The sequence below is a fragment of the Ambystoma mexicanum genome, chromosome 2q (genome assembly GCF_040938575.1).
Source record: "Ambystoma mexicanum isolate Mex_15411 chromosome 2q, UKY_AmexF1_1, whole genome shotgun sequence".
Classification (NCBI taxonomy): domain Eukaryota; kingdom Metazoa; phylum Chordata; class Amphibia; order Caudata; family Ambystomatidae; genus Ambystoma; species Ambystoma mexicanum.
The window spans coordinates 1,299,539,435-1,299,559,048 of record NC_090924.1 but is presented as its reverse complement, the minus strand read 5'-3'; the positions used below and the strand labels follow the sequence as shown (position 1 = coordinate 1,299,559,048).

The 19,614-nt window shown below is 43.5% G+C and overlaps 1 protein-coding gene across 1 annotated transcript in view; it reads left to right on the top strand.

Moving 5' to 3' along the window:
- COL6A6 (collagen type VI alpha 6 chain) overlaps nucleotides 1–19,614 on the top strand; it is an 858,285-nt gene that overhangs the window by 798,447 nt on the left and 40,224 nt on the right. Inside the window, exon 34 of the mRNA XM_069646627.1 lies at nucleotides 7,587–7,683. Coding sequence (XP_069502728.1) covers nucleotides 7,587–7,683 — 97 coding nt within the window. The remainder of the gene's footprint in view (nucleotides 1–7,586; nucleotides 7,684–19,614) is intronic.

Below are 19,614 nucleotides of genomic sequence, written 5' to 3'. Positions count from 1 at the left end.
GAGTTTATGGATTATTCAAGGTTGCAGGAAAGATACCTGAGATGTGTGGTGCACCCTTTGCAGGGGGGAGTCCATGAGAATTGTTTTTGCCGGAATGCAAGATGCAGTTCGATCCTCCAAAGGGAACACCATCCATGAGCAGATTATGTGTGCTGGATTCACAAGTGCCTCACAAATTGTACTGTTGACGCAGTATTTTGCTACAAGATTGAGAGTCCGGATGTGAACCAACTGAATCAGAAGCTGGAAACCCTTTAGAGCCAGCCAAATTGCTGGTAGATCCCTCCTTGTTGCTAACTAGGAAACTTGTGGTAATGACAATCTCCTCTGAATCACCCTTTCCCACAAGTTGCTCTCCAGCCCAAGAAACTGGCATCTGTATTAATGGTCATTGGGTCTGGAGGTTGAGTCAGGGTCCCCTCTAGATGTTCTTCTTGGCTATCCACCACTGGAGGCAGGGAGACACTGTTGACAACATTGGGACTTGAACCTCTTATTGTTCTAACTGTTGGTAATGATAATTTCTTCACACATTCTGTAACCTCATATTACAATCTCAAACCCTTGAAATGGTGCCCTCCCACCGGGTGTAAAAGTGTAACCGTGCCACCCACCAGCATTATCCCGGGTACTGTAGACACTGTTAGTCCACAGTCAGGAGGGAGGGTGTGGCTTTGGATTAGTTGGGGTTCTTGAAGCATCAATAATAATGCACACCTGTTGCATCCTCTGCCCCTCTGTGGTTTGGGCAGCTTCAAAGTACCTTTGACTTGGTCTGTGAGAACCTTTCTATTTTACTTGCTGCTTATGGTGAACTGGGATAGCCAGTTTAGTGTTGTCCTGCGCTTGTTTCCTTAGAGCTCCTAGTCTCGAACCAAATAGCTTTGGTACTAGAAAAGGTTTCTGTAACCATCATGGTTACATCCCTAACATAGCTGGCCGTACCCCCTATCTGCACTTAAAATGTTGGTTGTCTTTAATCTATGTAAGTCCATCCATTGTCCCTGATGACAGTCCCTTTTAATCCCCACCACAAACTGGTCAGAATGTCACTCAAACGCACCCCATTGTAAGATGTTCACTGCTTCCTGTCAATTCTATTACCTTATTGTATGTTCTTTTGCGATCAAACGAGTACTGTTGTTCCAATATATGTGTATTTATTTTTTCACTGAAAAAACTCTACTTAAGGTTTAGTTAAATTGTCCAGATTTATCGCAACCAAACCATTGAAATTCAGTGGATGTGGGAAGTCATGACCGGCTTAACTCAGCGCATTCCCGTTGCAAAGCCCATCAGCACATACATATTATAAAAGAAGAAATTCACAACCACACATAAAATGGCATTATGGGGACATATATTATAGGGGACATCAACGGGAATGCACTGAGTTAAGCTGGTTATGACTTCCCACATCTGTTGAATTTCCAGGGTTTTGCTGCGATAAATATGGTCAACTTAACTAGACTTCAACTAAAGTTTTTTCAGTGAATTTCAAGGGTTTTATTATGCCATCATTTTGTTATGTGCCACTGGCCATGGCCTTTGGCTGTGTCCACTGTATATGTTCCCTCAATATGTTTCTTTTACACTCAACAGGTGACCATGGCCTTTGAGCGTGGCCAATTTCCATGTATTTCGAGCCCACTAGCCAGGGCCTTTGGCCGTGCCCACACTATATTTCAAAACAATTTGGCCATGGCTAGTAGCCATGGCCTTTGGCCGTGGACACTACACATATTCCCCCTTCTCATGTGGGCCCACTAGCCAGGGCCTTCAGCAATTCTCTGCAATATATAATTGACTGGAACCTTACTTCATGGGCGGTGTAACATTAGAGATGTTCATTGGTTGGCTTCTTACTAACCAACCATGGACAACTGACAGGTCGTCAAGGCATGAGTCAGACAGGAATAGGGAGAGAGGTCCACTGACTGCTTTCCTTCAATTAAAGAAGATATCATCCCTCATTTCTAGGCCATGAACCAGGGTGATCACTTTGTATTTGGCATTGTGTGGCGTCTCATGTCTGGGGATACGTATAGGGAGTAAGGCTGGTGTCCTAACTGTGGTCGTTGCTAGTGAACAATTAGTGTTCTCCAATTATGTGTCACATGCGATGGGACCGTGTTTGGACTTATTTCATCCTTCATTTATAGGGAATTTAGCTAATATTGATGCAAGCGTTATGTTTTCTGTTGCCACTGGGGGCACTCTTGAATTATTCTTTATGGAGTCTCTTGGCTTACAGTTGTCTTGCACCTGGTTTACAAAGACTGGTTGTACTCTTAAAAAACATTAATTAATCTGAGAGTATCCTTATTGCATCTTGAGAATTGCTATCCAGTGTTTTCACTGTGACGTTCGTCCCCACCACTTCCTAACCCTTCTCTGTCCTGTCCCCATGCCCTTGTTGACCTACAGGAGAGGCATAGTGAGGATTGTCTAACGAGTGGGGCCTGAAGCTAATGTAGTTGGGCCCACCGCAGTGGCATTAACATCTGTAAATGCCCACACAGCGCTGCTGAGTGGGCATTTAGAAATGTTGGGTGGCCTTGCCCGCTCAGGCCCTACCCTGTCTACGCCTGTCTGTCATTTATAGTGTAGCAATGACCTTGTGTGGCAAAGCCGCTGAGGTAAATGCTGGCAGTGGAAATGACAGCAGTAGTAAGCCATGCCACCTCACCAACACACTGATAAGGTGACCAAAAAATAAACATTTTGGCTTCAATTGCTATGGGAAGATGACAACTCCTTAATTGTAACCTAAACGGTATCCAGTCATATTTTTATTTGGAAAAGCTTTGTTTTAAAATGCAGAGAGCAAAAAATATTGTTTTTTTTAGATTTCGTTTTAAAACAAAGATTGTTTGTGGTCTTAAATATGGAAAATATGACTGCACACCTTTCTAAAGTAAAGGTGTAGGGTGGGGGTTTGAGTGAAGGGAAGGGCCAGTAAGGGCGGTTTGGTGATTTGTCCCCCTTATATATTCAAAAAGAAAAAAATAGGAATGCCAAACATTAGAAATACTTATTAATATAATATGTGTGAGAAATGGCATCCCATGTTGGTTGAATTATTAGAGTATGGCGGTGGGGTTTGGGAAAAGGGGCTGTTAGTTGCAGTTGGGTGTCGCACTGTACATTGTTAATTAAAAAAAATATGAATATAATTGGAAAACATTACATATATGTTTAAATAATGTGCGTGGGAAATCTTATGCAAAAATACATATTGTTAAACTGTCATGATATGCCAGAAAAGTCCACTAGATGACAGAATAGGACAGAGAAACTATTTGATATGAACTTATAAATGACAAAACTCCTTAAACATTATTTTTAGAAATAAAAATCAAGTTGTGAGCTTTATTTAAAACGGTGTATCTTCCGCGATTTAAAGACCTATATACTACTGGGAACACATAAAAGAAAGTTTAAATATGATTTTGCCCTGTATTGACTTTGGGTATTACCCGCATTGCAATGCATTGAATTGCTGCATTAAGCATTGACATTTAGGGCCTGATTTACAACGATGTTTTAACATGGGGAAGTCCCATTAAAAGCATTTCTTTGTAAATCAGGCCCTTATTCTCTGCTTACATTTTGAAAGGATTTAGATACTTTCTTAATTATAAATTGTTATAATGAGGTTTTAAGAGTATTTTAGGTTTTTTATAAACCTTGTTATTCTTAGTTAGCACAGATTTGGATCATGTGGAGCCAGACATGGTGGCCCCGAACAGGTACCATCTCCCTCAGTTCACAACACAGTCCCTGTTTGCGCAGCAGCTCCGACTTGGGCGTCAAATAATCCTAAAATGGCAATAAAGGAAAGGAATGCAAGAGCTTGTATTTTCCTGCAGGATTTACCTTTTCCACGGTTGATTGGCATCCTATTTGTTGTGGGCACTTTTACCACGCTCACTAGATGAAGGAGGAGAGGATTCACAAAATGCCAAATTAGTATTAAACCCTGTTAATAATATGAGCTCTGGCCTGAGAGAGGCGAGAGGGCATATATAGATGGCTCAGCGGGTTAAGTCCTCGGTGCTGTGATCTGGGTTTGATCGCAGGTTGAAATCCCAGCAAGGTTCACTCAGCCTTTCATCCTTCCGAGGTTAACGCGAGTACCATTTTCGATTGGTTAATAATAATAATGGATGTAAATATGTGCTATGTAAAGCGCTTTGTATCAAAGCGCTATATGATATGATATGATATGGCATTTGTAACGCGCCTATACACAAGTGTTTCAAGGCGCGACGAGGCAAGGGGGGGAAACAAGGGGAGACAGACAACGATCCTACTAGGCCAGGTGTCATTCAGATCGCGCAAGTGCAAGGGTAGAGGGGAAAGAAAGAAGTGCAGGGGGGGTAGGGAGATGGGGAAAGTGCATTACAGGGTTAATAGCATACAGGAAGAAAAAAAACAAGGGCCAACTAGTGGCAGTGCGAGTAAGTGCAGATAAATGCTGGGATGGGGGGGCTGTGGGATAAAGACACAGTCCCGTAGTGCAGGGGGTGCCAGGGAGGCAGTGCAGAGGAGAGTGGCTGGGCCAAGGACCGAGAACGGCGAGTGGCCCAGTTGCAGGTTCAGTGCAGTTTCAATAACTTTAGCAGGGGAGAGGGGGAAAGAAAGCGGAGGCGAAGAGGAAGGTTTTGAGGTACTTCCGGAACCGGAGATGGTTCAGGGAGGCAGGAAGGCTGTTCCAGAGGGAGGCCCCTGCAACGGAGAGAGATCTGCCACCAACTCGTTGTTTGGAGAAGCGGCTGACCCTGAGGGAGTTGGAGGCAGATGAGCGAAGAGCTCGAGAAGGAAGATATTTAGGAAGAGAGAGTTGAAGGTATTTGTGGACAATGCAGAGGGTTTTGAACTTGATCCTTGCAATCACTGGGAGCCAGTGTAGCGATTTCAGTCCTGGAGAGATACGGTCCCTGGGCTTGAGGCCAAGGACAAGTCTCGCAGTCCTGTTCTGCATGAGTTGCAAAGGGCGGAGAGTAGAGGCAGGCAGATTTAGATAGAGGCTGTTACAGTAGTCAAGCTTCGAGAGAACCAGGGCTCTAGGGACAGTGAGCTTCTGGGGTAAGGAGAGGAAAGGAAGGATACCTCTGAGGAGGTGTAGCTGGTAGTGTGACTTCTTAGAGACGTCAGATATGTGAGGAGAGAAGGAGAGTGTGGAGTCGAAGATGACCCCGAGGTTTTTTGCCTTGCAGGTAGGAGCAGGAAGAGGGCCAAGAGAGGCCAGCCAGAGAGCTGCAGGGAAGGAGAGAGTGGGAGTGGGTGTGCCGATCAGTAGAATCTCAGTCTTACTGGCATTAAGGCAGAGGTCATTTGCGGTGCACCAGTCCTGGATAGCAGAAAGACAGTCAGAGATGAGGGAAGGAGAAGAAGAGGCCGAGGGTAGCCTGAAAATGAGCTGGGTATCATCCGCATAGCACTGAAAGTAGGGGCAGAGAGCGGCGATGCGGTGGGCGAGAAGTGCCAGATACTGGTTGAAAAGCCAGGGGGAGAGGTTAGAACCCTGTGGGACACCACAGGTAGAGAAAAAGATGTCAGAAAGCAAAGACCCAAGTTGGACCTGGGAGGGTCGATTGGAAAGGAAAGAGGTCAGCCACGCCAGAGCCTGACCAGTGATACCCAGGTTATCACGGAGACGGTTGAGCAGGATGGTATGGTTGACAGTATCAAAGGCAGAAGAGAGATCAAGCAAAATGAGAACACAAGGAATGTTAGAATCAAGGTTCGAGAGCAGGTCCTCACGGATGTTCAGGAGAGCAGTTTGTGCTTCTGGCAGCTCTGAAGCCAGACTGATGGTCATGAAGACTGCCAACAGATTCAGCATGGAGATTAAGCTGGGAGATGGCCAGTTTCTCCAGGAGCTTGCCCAGGAAGGGAGTGATAGAGATTGGGCGGTAGTTAGCTGGGCAGGAGGGGTCGGAAGAGGGATTCTTAAGAAGGGGGGTGCACAAGGGAGTGCTTGAGAGGGGATGGGAAGACTCCAGCGGCGAAAGAGTGATTGCAGAAGTCAGCAAGGGCAGGGGCCAAGGAGTCGATGTGGTCCTTGATAGTTTTGGAGGAACAGGGGTGGACCTGTTTTGACGAGACTTTCATAGATCGGACTTGTCTCGAAACCTTGTCAGCAGAAAAAAGGGGAAAGGCAGAGAAGGGGAGAAGAGGGGTGGCTGCAGAAGGGCTAGAGGGAGAGCAGGGAGTAGAGGAGGGGGGGGGTGATAGGAGGAGAGTGAGGACAGGATGTACTGAGTTTTTGAGATGAAGTGAGAGGCCAGTGCTGAGCAGAGGGCCTGGGAGGGGACAGGAGAGGTAGAGACTGCAGCAGGGTTGGCCAGCTCCTTGCAGATTTTAAAGAGTTCGGCCGAATTGTTAGATGCCGCAGAGATGCGGGCTTGGATGTGGGCTCTCTTCTTAGTGAGAACGGAGAGCCGGTATTGCCTTTGGAGCATGCAACAGGCCAGTTTGTCAGAGGATGCACATGAAGCACGCCATTTCTTCTCTGCCACCCTGCACTTGCGTTTAAGGGTGACGAGATCCGAGTCATACCAGGAGTTACATTTGGCTTTGGGCTTCAGGCGGATTCTCATGACAGGGGCAAGGATATCAAGAGTATCAGATATAGCAGAGTGGAGAGTGGGGAGGGCTGTGTCAGGGTGGGAGTCAGCCGAAGGGAGAGGAGGGGGCGAGAAGGTTGCAGCAAAAGCCTCAACTGACACGCGCTTCATAGGTCGGATGACCAAGAAGGAAGGTGGCAATGATGAGGGTGGCTTTGCCTGTGGGGTAGGGAGGGTGATATAAATATCGAATTATTATAATAGCCAGTAGGTCCCTTTTGATTATCTGTAACGATGCACTAAGGGAAGACTGATCAAATTAAAACATTGAGAAACATTGAGAAACCTTTAAGCAACAACTGGTATTTTGGGAAAGAGACGTGCATTTCCCAGCAACCCACATCTGCATATGATCCGCGTACCTGTCGGTTCTATTAATTAGAATTGGGCAAATACTCCAAAAAACACAGCAGATCTCTGCCCCGTGTGCCGCCTACACTGCTGCTGATGTCTACAGGCTAGAGGCATAAGCACGAGTATGCTACACAGAGAAGATATGCAATTGTGTTGCCTACTCTGGAGAGGGCCATTAAGAGGACAGAAAAGTCATCTTTTTTCTTGTTGGTTATTACTGTGCACCTGGACAGACTGCACTGCCACAGAAATACCCATGTTTCGACTTGCTTAAAAATACCCGTTGACAATGAAAACTACGTTTTACTCCCTGGAAAATGATTGTACTCGCAACCTGCTAAATAGGTAGTAAAACTCTCCCACCTGGAAATCTTCAATGGAGCCCCACGGTCACTATGATGCACCTGCTAGATATTGCCCTCAATAGAGTCCCCAACAGGTCCTCAAGGTTTTCCTAGTTGGTCGATACCTCCAAAATACAGCTGCCCTCTGGCACTAAAGACACCAGGCCGTTTTTGCAAAGTATTTGATTGATGCAATTTTGTACCGATTCTTTTGATGAGAATGTGTACCTTCTTTGCTTTCTTATGTACACAGATGGACGGCACAGGGAAGTTTCAGCTATTGAAGGTCCCCGCCAGAGGAGATTACAGCTCATTGTTAAACACACTCCGGCTTTGCACTCTGTGTTATGGTAAGTAAGGCTCAACTCATTAACAGAGCACGTTCATAGCAATTCTGGGGGGAACTTAGCGCTGCCACCTGAAAAAGCTTCCCCACAGGGGCGACAAATCCCTGGGACTCCCTCCCACCTGCCTTAAGAGCAGAGAACTCTTACTCGGCCTTCCGTAAAGCACTAAAAACATGATTGTTTGCCTAAACAACACTGAATCGGGCTGGTTGCCCTACAACACCGACTGGCCTCATAACCTCTTGAGTTCTCTGTATGCACATATGCACTGTATGTAAGCCTTTCTTTTTTTCCCTTATGTACCCACATAAAGTGTAACTGGTTGCAACAGTGCCTTGATGCCCCCGGGCTTAGGCGCTTTACAAATGAAACTAATGCAATGAATAAATAAAAATGTGTGATAAGTCTGAAAATTGAAAAGTTGTGCATTGAATGCAAAGGGGATCCCACAGACTTCACCTTTTTTTTATGTTCAAAGAGTTTACTCTCAAATTGATTTGTGGCTGGTTAATGATCATTAAGGCCCCTTAACCCTGGGGGTTAAAAGATGCAACATTAAACTAAAGTGACTGTGATATGTTTTTTGGGCAGACTAAGAAGTATTAGATTGAATCCTTAGGGAAGGGCTTGTCTAGCATGTCACTCCCCTTTGTGCAGGGAGTGTGGTTTAAGCAGATCTATAATAGACAATTAGCAGAGCTATCCTCAAAGTGTAAGCACTGCCCCCTCCCTTTCCCCCGCACTTTTCCCCTTCTCCCCTCCCCTGCACTTGCGCGATCTCAATGTTCTCAGAGAGGCACAGCTCCACCTCACTGATGATGCCCAACAAGGCTGAAACACGTGTATGGGGTTGCTGTTGGTACTCTTGTTCAGAGGAGAATTGCCTAGCATTTTGGTGCTGGACTGCCCCTGGGCAGGACAAAGACTGATATGCAGGGATATTTCTTCTCTGTGAAAGGGACAGTGCGCTAAAGACTTGGTTGAGACTGTCCCAGGGGCCATCCACCCAAGAACAGGTCAATGGGCTGTGTTCGTACTCATAGAGAGACTCCCAGAACCCTCTTTGTTTTCATATCATAAGATCCTTTTACATGAAAGATGCCTTAACATCCTTTCTTGGTCACTGTTCCTTAATTGATCACAATTCTTCTACTCTCGCTTGAAAAAGTAGGTATTTCGTCATCTGGAACTATGGGGGATGAAGTAAGTCTTTCCCTCAGACTAGAGAAAGTTTGCATTAAGGGAGTCTCAACATTATTATAATATGCAGATACAACGATGGGTGTTAGACAAGAATAATAAGCATTGTTATGCGAGAGAACATACTATGCTTGACAAATGCACCCATGTTGTGTCAGAATGCAATCTGGAAGGGAGTACTGTAGTAAGCTTTTATTGATTTTTGCTATGCAAAATGAAAATGGGTTCTCTGCAGCCAAGCATGTTTGCAGACACACTTTCTACATATACCTTGTGTGATGAACCAGAATGTATCTCACCTACTAGTCCCCAGGTATCTGTCATCCAGGTGGCCACGGAAAGGCCATCGCTTTTGGATCCAGTTCCTGGGGGTGGACCAGTGCGGGAGGATCACCTGGGTGAGGGCTCTTAAGGGAGTGGGACACCGGATGGTAAGATGCGGTATCCTCTTCCTTGTAATACCTTTACCCCATCCTACCAGGTAGGATATTTAGAAACTCTACTACCCCCCTATCTGCCGCCCCCTTTTACAACACAAACACTTTCATGCGGACAGCCCGCTATAAGAGAAAACAGACTAACACCCGAGCAGTATACCTGACATGTTCTAATACAATGGTCAATCGACATCAGGAAATAACTGACCATCACACACACACCTGACTTCCATTAAGATAGCTTCCCCACACGGATAAAAGGCGGAGCACAAGAGCAAACAGCAGTTTCGAGACTGCAGCTGAACTTGACCTTTTCTACAAGGAAGCGTTACCTTCCAGAAACCTCAAGAATAGAAAGCGTAAGCCCAGAAAACCAGGCTGAAGAATCTTGCATTGTGTGTCGGAGATACCCTTGGCCCTCCCGTCTCAATAATCAAGGCAGAGAGAAGCACCAACCGCCGTGGTAACGTCCTTGGCTCCAAGAACAATGCAGCGTCAGTTAATCAACATAGACGGTGAGTTTGGGAGACCGATACAGGACCAGCTGTGTTGAAGCCATGGTTGCAAGCAGCATCATGGTATGGCAAGCGCTGGAATAAACATTGTTAAAACGCGAGTGATAAGAGGTGCAAGTAAAGTTGAACTGCTGATTTGTGATTGAACTTTAAAAGCAAGATAAAATATCTTTGACAGAATGGTCCGGCACCACGTGGGTGCTCAATCTAAGGTCTCTGTAAGGTATCCAGTAAAGGCACCTGGTCCCAACATGACACAAAATAAAACCAAATAAAGGATGCACCCCAGTAGGGAATGAGACCAGGAGATAGATTGCAAGTTGAACAAAGTTTATATCAGCAAAGATGTGCACGCAAATAACTCTGCTGCTCTGAGAGCATTCTGCCAGACAATACATGGGCAGCACATTAAGAACCAAAGAATCATCATGAGTGACACAATGACATACAGTACAATATGATTGTTTCAGTTGGTCAGCCCGCACGGTCCCATATGGAGTGTAGGCAATGTCGGCCTCCAATTGGCTGATGTGGCTGGGGCGGTTCAGTTGGCACGTGGGTCAGCTGGGCTCATCTTCACAGGTCAGGCTTGGATCACAAGATGTCACACTCCTAACTAATCTAAACTACACAATGACCATTGGCATGCAAAGAATAATGTTAGACATGAAATCATTATTTAGATGGAGGAGGCTATAAAATGTAGACCAATATATGTGCATTTTAACCCATGCCTTTATGGGGGCAAGGGTACCTCTGTCCCTTCTCCCAGGTGCCTTATCTTACAGAGTCTCTTCTGTGATTTATTCTCCCTGGTGCCTCACGATTCAAATGAAATGGATGGATGGATGGATGGATGGATCTTAGTCTAAAGGAGGATATACGATCACACAGGATTAGGTATATGGTGGGAAATTTAGGGTGGTCCAGGGGGGAAGGGTCTTCCAGAAGTTACTTCACAGAGGGAGTGGGGAATGCGAGCAAAGAGTCTGTAAGCTGTAACTTCGAAAGGTGGGGGTCGAGGTGGCACAGGCAGGTTTGCAGAGACGGATGAGCATGCATGCCAGGGTTTGCTCCGGTCACAAGCAGGGCAATGAGCTCAGTGGAAGAGAGAAGGTTACTGGATATTTGCAACAATACATGCCAGGCGCTTCTGTGAGAAATTGGTCTTTGCAGAGCTGCCAGGAGGCTGAGGGGGTAGGCTGGGTTTTCTGTGCGTGGCACTGGACAGAGGGAGAGATGGCTTTTTAGAAATCATGAGTCACACAGAAAGATGGTGTTGTAGGATGGCACAAAATGGAGTCCGTACGCCTCCCCAGATGGCTTTGTTTACCGTCTTTTTTGTGATTATGTTAAGGCCAAATTGCTAGATCAGACAAACAAACGAGGCAACATCTCCCGCCATTTGAGTAAACACAAAATCCATTTCACGTGTGAATGTCAGGGGGGGTCCGAGAAGACCTCTCCTCCCTTACACCAGCTGAGAAGTGGCAAAAGCGAAAGTGAGGAAAAGGTTACATCAAGAATAGAACGAGAAATGGTGAATCGAAGTGGTCCTACAAAGGGTCGAGCAAAATCCAGTGCACAGTCGAAAGTCTTTGATTTTGATGAAGTAGAGAAAGTTTGGAAAAGTAGATAAATTTGGTCCAAGCCTGTCAGAGGGAGACCAATTGATGGTTTTCTGTTAAAGTGGGTCTGAGCCCAGCGGAGGGGGACCCGGGGTGAACAGTAAATCACCAGAGAAGAAGTATATGTGAAATCCTAAGATGAGAGGAACTTTCTTTTGTTAAAGTGGGTCTTAGCCTGGCAGAGGGGGACCCAGTGTGAACAGCAAATCACCAGAGAAGTTGTAAATGTGAAATTCTAAAAAGAAAGGAACTTTAAGGGTTTTATTGTTACATCAGGCCCTCTGAAATAAGAGACTTTGAATGGCACAGAAGGCCCTGAGTTTTGAACTGCATCCTCGTCCTAGAGAAGCCCAAGAGGGTGCTAAGCCCAAGTGTGCAGCCTTGTCCCATGCTGAAAATGTGGGGAAGGGAAGCCGACTTGAATATCCTGACATATAATTTCTTGAACACTTTTATTTAGCATAACATTGTTTCCCACACTATTTTTATTTAGAAGTAAGGATTGGCAATAGGTTTATTAGTATAGGCCCTTTTATTTTGACAGACTCAACTAGGACTTTGTTATTATTATTTCATGGTCGTAGCTTGCTCCCATCTTTAGATTTAGGATTAGATAAGCGTTTTTCAAACCCAATTGAAGTTCAATAAATACCCTTAAACTGTGATCACTTGTGTCTGTCTTACTGTTTGATACCATGCCTTCCTTACATATGTTGCCAAGACTTAATGTCAGTGATACATCAGAGATGGCTCACAGCTCTGTGAAATAGGTAACATAACTGCTCATCTTCCATATGGTGTTTCATTTTTTGATCATAAAACTGTGATATAGTTAACAATAAGTAACTATGTGCACGATTCATGAGATTCAAATATCAGCAAATATTAACAGACAGTAGCACACTTATAATAAACAAGTAATATAATTAAAATACATTGCAAGCATAGCTCCGAAGCTGAATTGATACACTTGGCATCAAATGGGAACAGTGGGCCATTTGTACAATACAGGATGGATCGTAAAGTAGCTCCTAAATGTATAGAAGCTTTTCCTAATAGTACTATCATTAGGCAATATCTTCAACTTAAATGTAATGTTGCAAAGGCTTTGCAAATTGAGGGCGCAAAAATGGGTATATGTCGGTCAGAGCGCCTGTGTGGTGAATTGGAAATTGAATCCGCTTAACACATCATGTGTCACTGTGTTAGTCTGAATGTTATTAGAAGGAACTATATTAAAGCCTATAACAACAAGACACATTGTGAAGATAAGCATATGCTGTGGACAACGTTGTTAGAGGGAAATGATGGCAATTTGATTTATCACATGATTAAATGTTACTATAAATGTAATGAGATTTTAAGAGAACTATCACAGGGGATTGTTTAGTATAGTTATGTGATTTGATACAAGAGCTGCTGACAATATTACTTTTATGTAACTTCATGTGTTTTTAGTATTTATTGTATGCGTGTTTTAATGTGTTGTATATACAAAGCTTTTTTAGGCTGTAAGTATATTAGATACAAATTAATAGAAAACATCTAATTACAACATTTTAGCTTATCCTCTATTGAGGTACAAAATGTGATTAGAGCTAAAACAAGCGATACTTGTTTACCGGTTAATCATCATATCCAGAATTCATCTGTATGGAAAGCATCATAGTGATAGCCACATTTTCTACGGTATTTATGCCTCATTATACTGAGTGCATTACATAAGCACTTGGCAGCTTCCAATTGATCATGTTTATTACAGAACCAGCAGTATCGTTGTTCAGTGTTCAGTCCTCTACATGGCCCCGACACTAACGTACATGTTAATTGATTAATTCTCAATAGAGAATACAATCTTCTAAAAGCTGCTGAGGGAAATTGTAATATGCAATACTGATGGCGAGAAGGAATGCGGGTATAAATGCATTTAATTCCTGGGTATTTCTTTCCCAGTGGACATGTTCAAATTTTGATTATCGTCCAAAATCCTCGTTTTCCTAATTAAGGTATTTCTTTGTATTAAAAATGTGCAATTCCAATCAACCATCAACTAAATAGCTTCCATATAGGAGCAGAAAGCATTCATAATGTTGGATTGTTTACTGCTCATAACCTTGACAATAATAGCAAAGACGGCTTTGTCAATCTTTTTACGTATTTTTATGTGTAGCCTACTTTTTATTTATCAGGGCTGTAGTACTTAAAGTCAGACCGAACTCCAGCCTATTGTTCTTTACTTGTACTGACTTGGGATGACCCAGCACCCGCCACCATATCTTGGCTTAAAGTTTGTCCAACCAAGTATTTCATATGCAGCTCCAGGCTATATAGGCTAGCAAGACCCAGGCTTTGATTGTATTTGTATATTTGTATTTTTGCATGCATATCGCGCACATGGCGGAACAAACTGTATAGCAGCACTGATGAAATAACATAAACATGCAAAGGAACACTAGCACACAAAGAAAATGCAGGACAGCACTTGCATCTAAGACAAAAGCTACCTAAAGAGAAAAGTCTTCAGAGCTCTGTGAAATTTGCATAAAGATTTGATGGCCCTAATTTCAATTGGGAGTGAGTTCCAAAGTTTTGGGACAAAAACCGCAAATCTTCTATCTCCTCTTGATGAATAAGCTCAGGGGGGATCGCCAGGAGATGACAATCACTAGATACAGAGATCCCGTGGGTTGATGAGGCCGAATCAACTGACTCAGATATGTTGGGGCCAGCCCAGTTATACATTTCAAAATAAGGCAGGCAACCTTAAAGCTAATCCAGTCTTCAACTGCGAGCCAATGTAAAGCTCGACGAGATGAGGAAACAAGGGCCGATTTGCCCAGTTTACAAATCAACCTGATAGCTGCGTTTTGGGCTTTTTGAAGTCTCATCCTTTGTTTGGAGGGAATACGAGTCAGTTGGCTGTTGCAGTAGTCCAGGTGTGCATTAGTCAAGGCACCCACCACTGGAGCATGATCTTCCACAGGAAGGTAGGGGAGTACCTGACGTAGGAGTCTCAGTATGTAATGTACATTTTAAGCTTGTTCGCAAAAGAATCGGGACCGGCAACTTCTTGGCAACTGTGAGAAGATGTTTTGTATCAAACAAAATCAGTTTGGTTTTAGCTGCATTTAATTGGAGCTGGTTGTTGGACATCCAGCGACCAACTTCCTACAAATACTGCCCTAGCTTACCAAATTCATCATAAAAATGATCAATCCTGACGAAAATGTGGGTATTGTCTGTGTGGGAGTGGAAACTCATCCCCATGTCATCTCAAAATCTCCAGCAGGGGGGACATATACAAGTTCAACAACAGGAGCAAGAGTGAAGACCCCTGTGGAACTCCACAGTTCAATACCATTGTATACCCATATCAGCCCTTTCAAGCTTTAGCCTCCATTTTGACTAACATTTTTTATAAATGAAAGTTTAGTCAAGGTCTTGGTTCGACATCTCTTCAATAACTCTTTATCAATTGAAGATTTAGTAATGAGGACACAAAGATAGACATAAGAATTCACTACTTTCAAGCTGCAGTTGTATGATAGCCAGACGGTGCAGGGACATTTCTTTTGACTCCAAAAATACATAACCTTGGTTTTATAGCCAAGCCATCATCTTTTGAATATTCAGCACTGATATTCAACGTATTAAGCCAATAGAGGTGTGATCAAGAAGAACAATGTGGTCTGCCTAGCCCAGACATCCAATGTGCATGTTGCCGAGCTTGGGAGGAAAATGATTGTTACTGGATAATGATTTTAGCATATCAGCTATAAATACATTAAACAGCATTGGCGCCAAGGCGCAGTCTTGTTTATTGATCTGGTTACTCAACATCTTACGAAATTAAATCCCCGCAGTATCTATTTTAATCAATACACTACTACCACCACTATAAAGTTGGGTGAGCACATTTGAAAGTCCTGCAGGTATACTGTAGCTTGTAAGCTTGGACCAAAGTACCTTTCTGTGTATGCTGTCGAATACAGCCCTATATACAATACACACAACATACAAAGTAGGTTTAACATGTGTTTTTAAAATTAATAACTTATGTATCAAACTATATCCACTGCAAAATCCTGATTGTAAAGTATGTACAAGCATGCTGGTGTCAGCCCAATTACTAAGTTCTTTATGCAGTGTATTAGACAATAGTTTACACATAAGATCAAGAAGAGGAAGAAGGCAGTAGCTGGTAGGACCCGCTCTATCCCCCTTCTTAAAGTTCGGAATAATAATGTGCTCGACTATGTTAATTAAATAGTGATGCAGCAGTCTAGCCCACAGGTGTGGATTAGCTTTCACCACAAAATCAGCCAGCCTGTCTGGCCAGGGGCTCGAGAACTCTTACATTTGCGGATATAATTGTAAATATCCTCCTCAGTGTACCATCAATATCGAACCTTTCTGTGTCAGAACACCATTGTCCGTATAGAAAGTTTTAGTTCTAAATGCACACCACTTAGACTCATCTATGCTATTAATTGGCATAGCGTTATTAGCTGTCAATTCCTTATAAACATGGCACCATGTGATCAATCCCACAATATCGTCACTTCTCCCCGGGGGTGGGCCCTTCCCATGAGGCCAGGAAGGTGAGGCAGCTAACCGATAGTCCCCCTGGGGGGGTGGTACTCAGCGGGAGGATCCCATGGGAAGGGACCCCTTCTGCGGGAGAAGGGAAGACTGTCAAGGAAGAATGCGGTATCTTGACCACCATAGCGCCATGCATTGCTCACCCAACAACATATATAAGGCCCAAGCACCCCCACTCCCTATGTCTCCTCTTTCTTCTACCAGTTACCTCATTCATTGCAGTCCTGTTCATCAGATAACAAATACTGTGACGAGGAAGAGTGGGGGGGGGGAATGAGTATGAATAACTTTGAAGAAAATACTTAGACGAAGAAGAGCAGGCCAATGAAGAGTGCTATGCGGAAACATGACCAACATACTAGCTATTACAGACTTGAAAGTCAACCTACAATAAAAACTCATGAGGGACTGTCCTTAGTTTCAGTCCTGCCCCAGAGTAGCATCAAGCTGGGAAGCGAAACCGTGCAGAGAGGACGCGCTACAGACTCGGACTCCTGGAGCAACACGCCGGCATCCAAAAAGGCTGAGAAGAACCCAGTCTTCCCCGAAGGCTGGAGAACTCGACAATCAACCATCTGAGTGGTTTGGATGGGACCCGATGTGCCAAAAGTCATAAGCAGACCGCGAGAGTTCAAGGGTATCCAGAGAAGCTTACCAGTGTTGCCTAGGACCGGAACTATCGCAGACCAAGTTGGAAAGTACGTGGAAGGGGTCCAGGAAGGTACAGGGAAACTCTGGAGGCTGTTGTTGGGAACAGTGTGGAACCATTTTCCTTGTCCGAGTGAGACCAAACAGAGTTTATATAAAGAGACAGTGGGTGAGAGAACACCCTAGAGGGACAAGAAGAGAGGCCTGGCAGGTTAGTGAAACCTGGCTTGGTTGAGAGACATTATAAAACTGGGAAGGGGGTCTAGAATCAGCAAAAGTTAAGAAAAGATGAATGGAAAAAGGATATATCCTCCGACTAAAATCCAAACATTATTGAAAGAGAGCGAAGGAAGGCTTGGGGAAGGGAGACGTTTCCCCATCTTGTTTTTGGAACTAAAGGAAAATAACCTGAGAAGGTCTCAGGAAGGGAGACCTCCTCCCCATCAGGGTGAAACAATACAGAATAATCTAGTTTACAGTTTGCTTTTGAAATGTAAGGAACGGAAATAGGTTTGAAACACAGCATAGTAGACTATTTTGTGACGGACATTCTGATGCCATCCTTAGTTTGGTGTGAGGCAGGGAAACGCCTCTTAGTTATAGGGACAGGTAGGGTTACTTTATTATGTTCTGTTAAATAAATGTGTGTACCAATAAACATGCCACCATTCTGTGCCACGTCTTCATCTGCACCCTTACAGACAACATTCTTTTTTAATCATTGGTTGCCAACATACGAATAAGGATCTAAATTCTTAGTAGACGCATTGTGTAATTCCCAAGCCAATTCTTGAAATCGTTTTTGAATTTTCCAATTTCATTTCATTTGGCCAGGATAGCATCTTTAAATAACGATCTAATAGATTGTCTCGGGTATCTTGTCCTTCTGGAAATTTCTGCATCATATATGATGGCTTATCAATATTCCCAACATTGAAGTGCCTAGCATATGGACCAAACATACCATTCAGCCTGTGAATCCATTGAGAAATATCCTCAACAGACTTTTGTATAATCTCATTTAAGTTCCCAGTGTAGGTGAAGTCAATATCATTATTAATATTTTAAATATAATTTTGGGTCCGGCATATTCAGTTACCCTGCTTATTAGTAAACACGGGTCCTACCTTACGCACTTGACATGTATATCTAGATTTAGCCTGCGTGTTAGAATGGTATGATCGCTCATGTCATTATACTTTATATTCATCTATTTTACTTTCACAAAATCCTGCTTTGCATGAATGTTTACCAGGTATACCATCCTGTGTTTGACCATAAAGTGCCAGGCTATTATGCAAGTCAATGCAAAAAGGACGAGCATACTCGTCCTTGGCACTTATTAGCATACAAAACATGTTATTAGCCATTTGAGTTTGCCCTCTAATTCCCTGCCCATTCCTATTTGGACAAGCCCAGTCCACCTTGTGAATAAGAGATGGGATAGAATAGCTCATTATTGTAAGGCTCGCCAAAGTGGAGATAAAATGACCCCTTAACCCCAAAAGATGGTAACATTAGGCAGTCCATTCGGATATTTCAACAAGATTTCAGTGGTATACTTTCCATCTGGGCGGTCATTGATGTTAAGCGACATTAAAGTTTCACTGGCTACTAAAGTAGAACGGGCTGCCATGGCATGAGGGGAATAATAACCAGTTTTAATTTCCTTGGCCACTAATCCACATGATACCCCAATTGAAAGCCGCCCAGAGGGATGTCCAAATTTGCCTGTACTAGCCAATCGAGAGTAGACAGTATATCTGGTATTTACATAAGCCAACTTTCTTACATTAAAACAATAATCACAGTCCTCTAGATGAGAAATGCATTTTCTGTTGCTTATAACATGTCTATGGCCTCTAGTATTCCAGGACATAATAACACATTCTATTGGCCCCGTGTTAGGGTCTTTTTGCAAAAGTGGGCTGGAGTTTTCCAGGGAACCACTCCCAGTTATTATTAGCACTAAGACCATTAGTGCTGGCATTACCATTCCTTGCACAGATAACAAGCAAACCCTGCTGATAACAAACGACCTTCACTTCGTGCTGTTCTTCAGAATCGTGTGAGGAATCCCTTTCCTGTATAGAGAGGTCAAACCCCATACACTGAAAGTCTCACGCAAAGGACATTATACATTCATCATGTAAATCGATTTACATGCACACTACAGCAGCAATGGGTGTGTAGTTCTTATATTCCAACCCAATCAATATCTTATGATTTGACCACCCTCAATGATGGACCCAATCCAAATGATGAGATTATAAATGTTTGATTAAATGGTGGGCACCATTTAATGATCTATTCGATGGTGATACAAGAACTATTCATTAGTAGTGAATAGTTCTTGGATCACAAAATGAGCCGCAGAACGTAATGTTACAGGTGAGTTTACAATCTTTGATAAGGCAGCTTGGCCTGTCCTAATCCCAGAGGGGAGGATCTTGTTATCACTAAATCCATTTGAGACATATGCGATACAAGAAAAGTCCACATTATCGTCCAATTCACAGATATTTGTTTGGGATGCATCATCGAATTCGACCAACATGGCCTCTGCATTTGTACTTTTCTATAACCAAGGGTCTACATTAGCACTGGCAGGTTTAGTTTTCTTAATTTTATTGATCTTTTTGGCCTTCTTGATTATTTAATTGAAACCCCCCTATACCCACCATAATTTCCTGTACGTCAAAATGATCAGCTTCATGGATGCAACTAGCCTTTTCATGTTGCTTGCTCTTGGTATTATTTTTCTCCGGTAGCTTCTTTTTCCGCTTCCATTTACGAAGCATAGGATCTCCTTGTATGATCGAAGGTGCTCCATCTGATGCCAGCACCTGTGTATTTAAACCGTGTTCTACCGCCACACCCTTATTTCTCACCATCTGCTCGGAA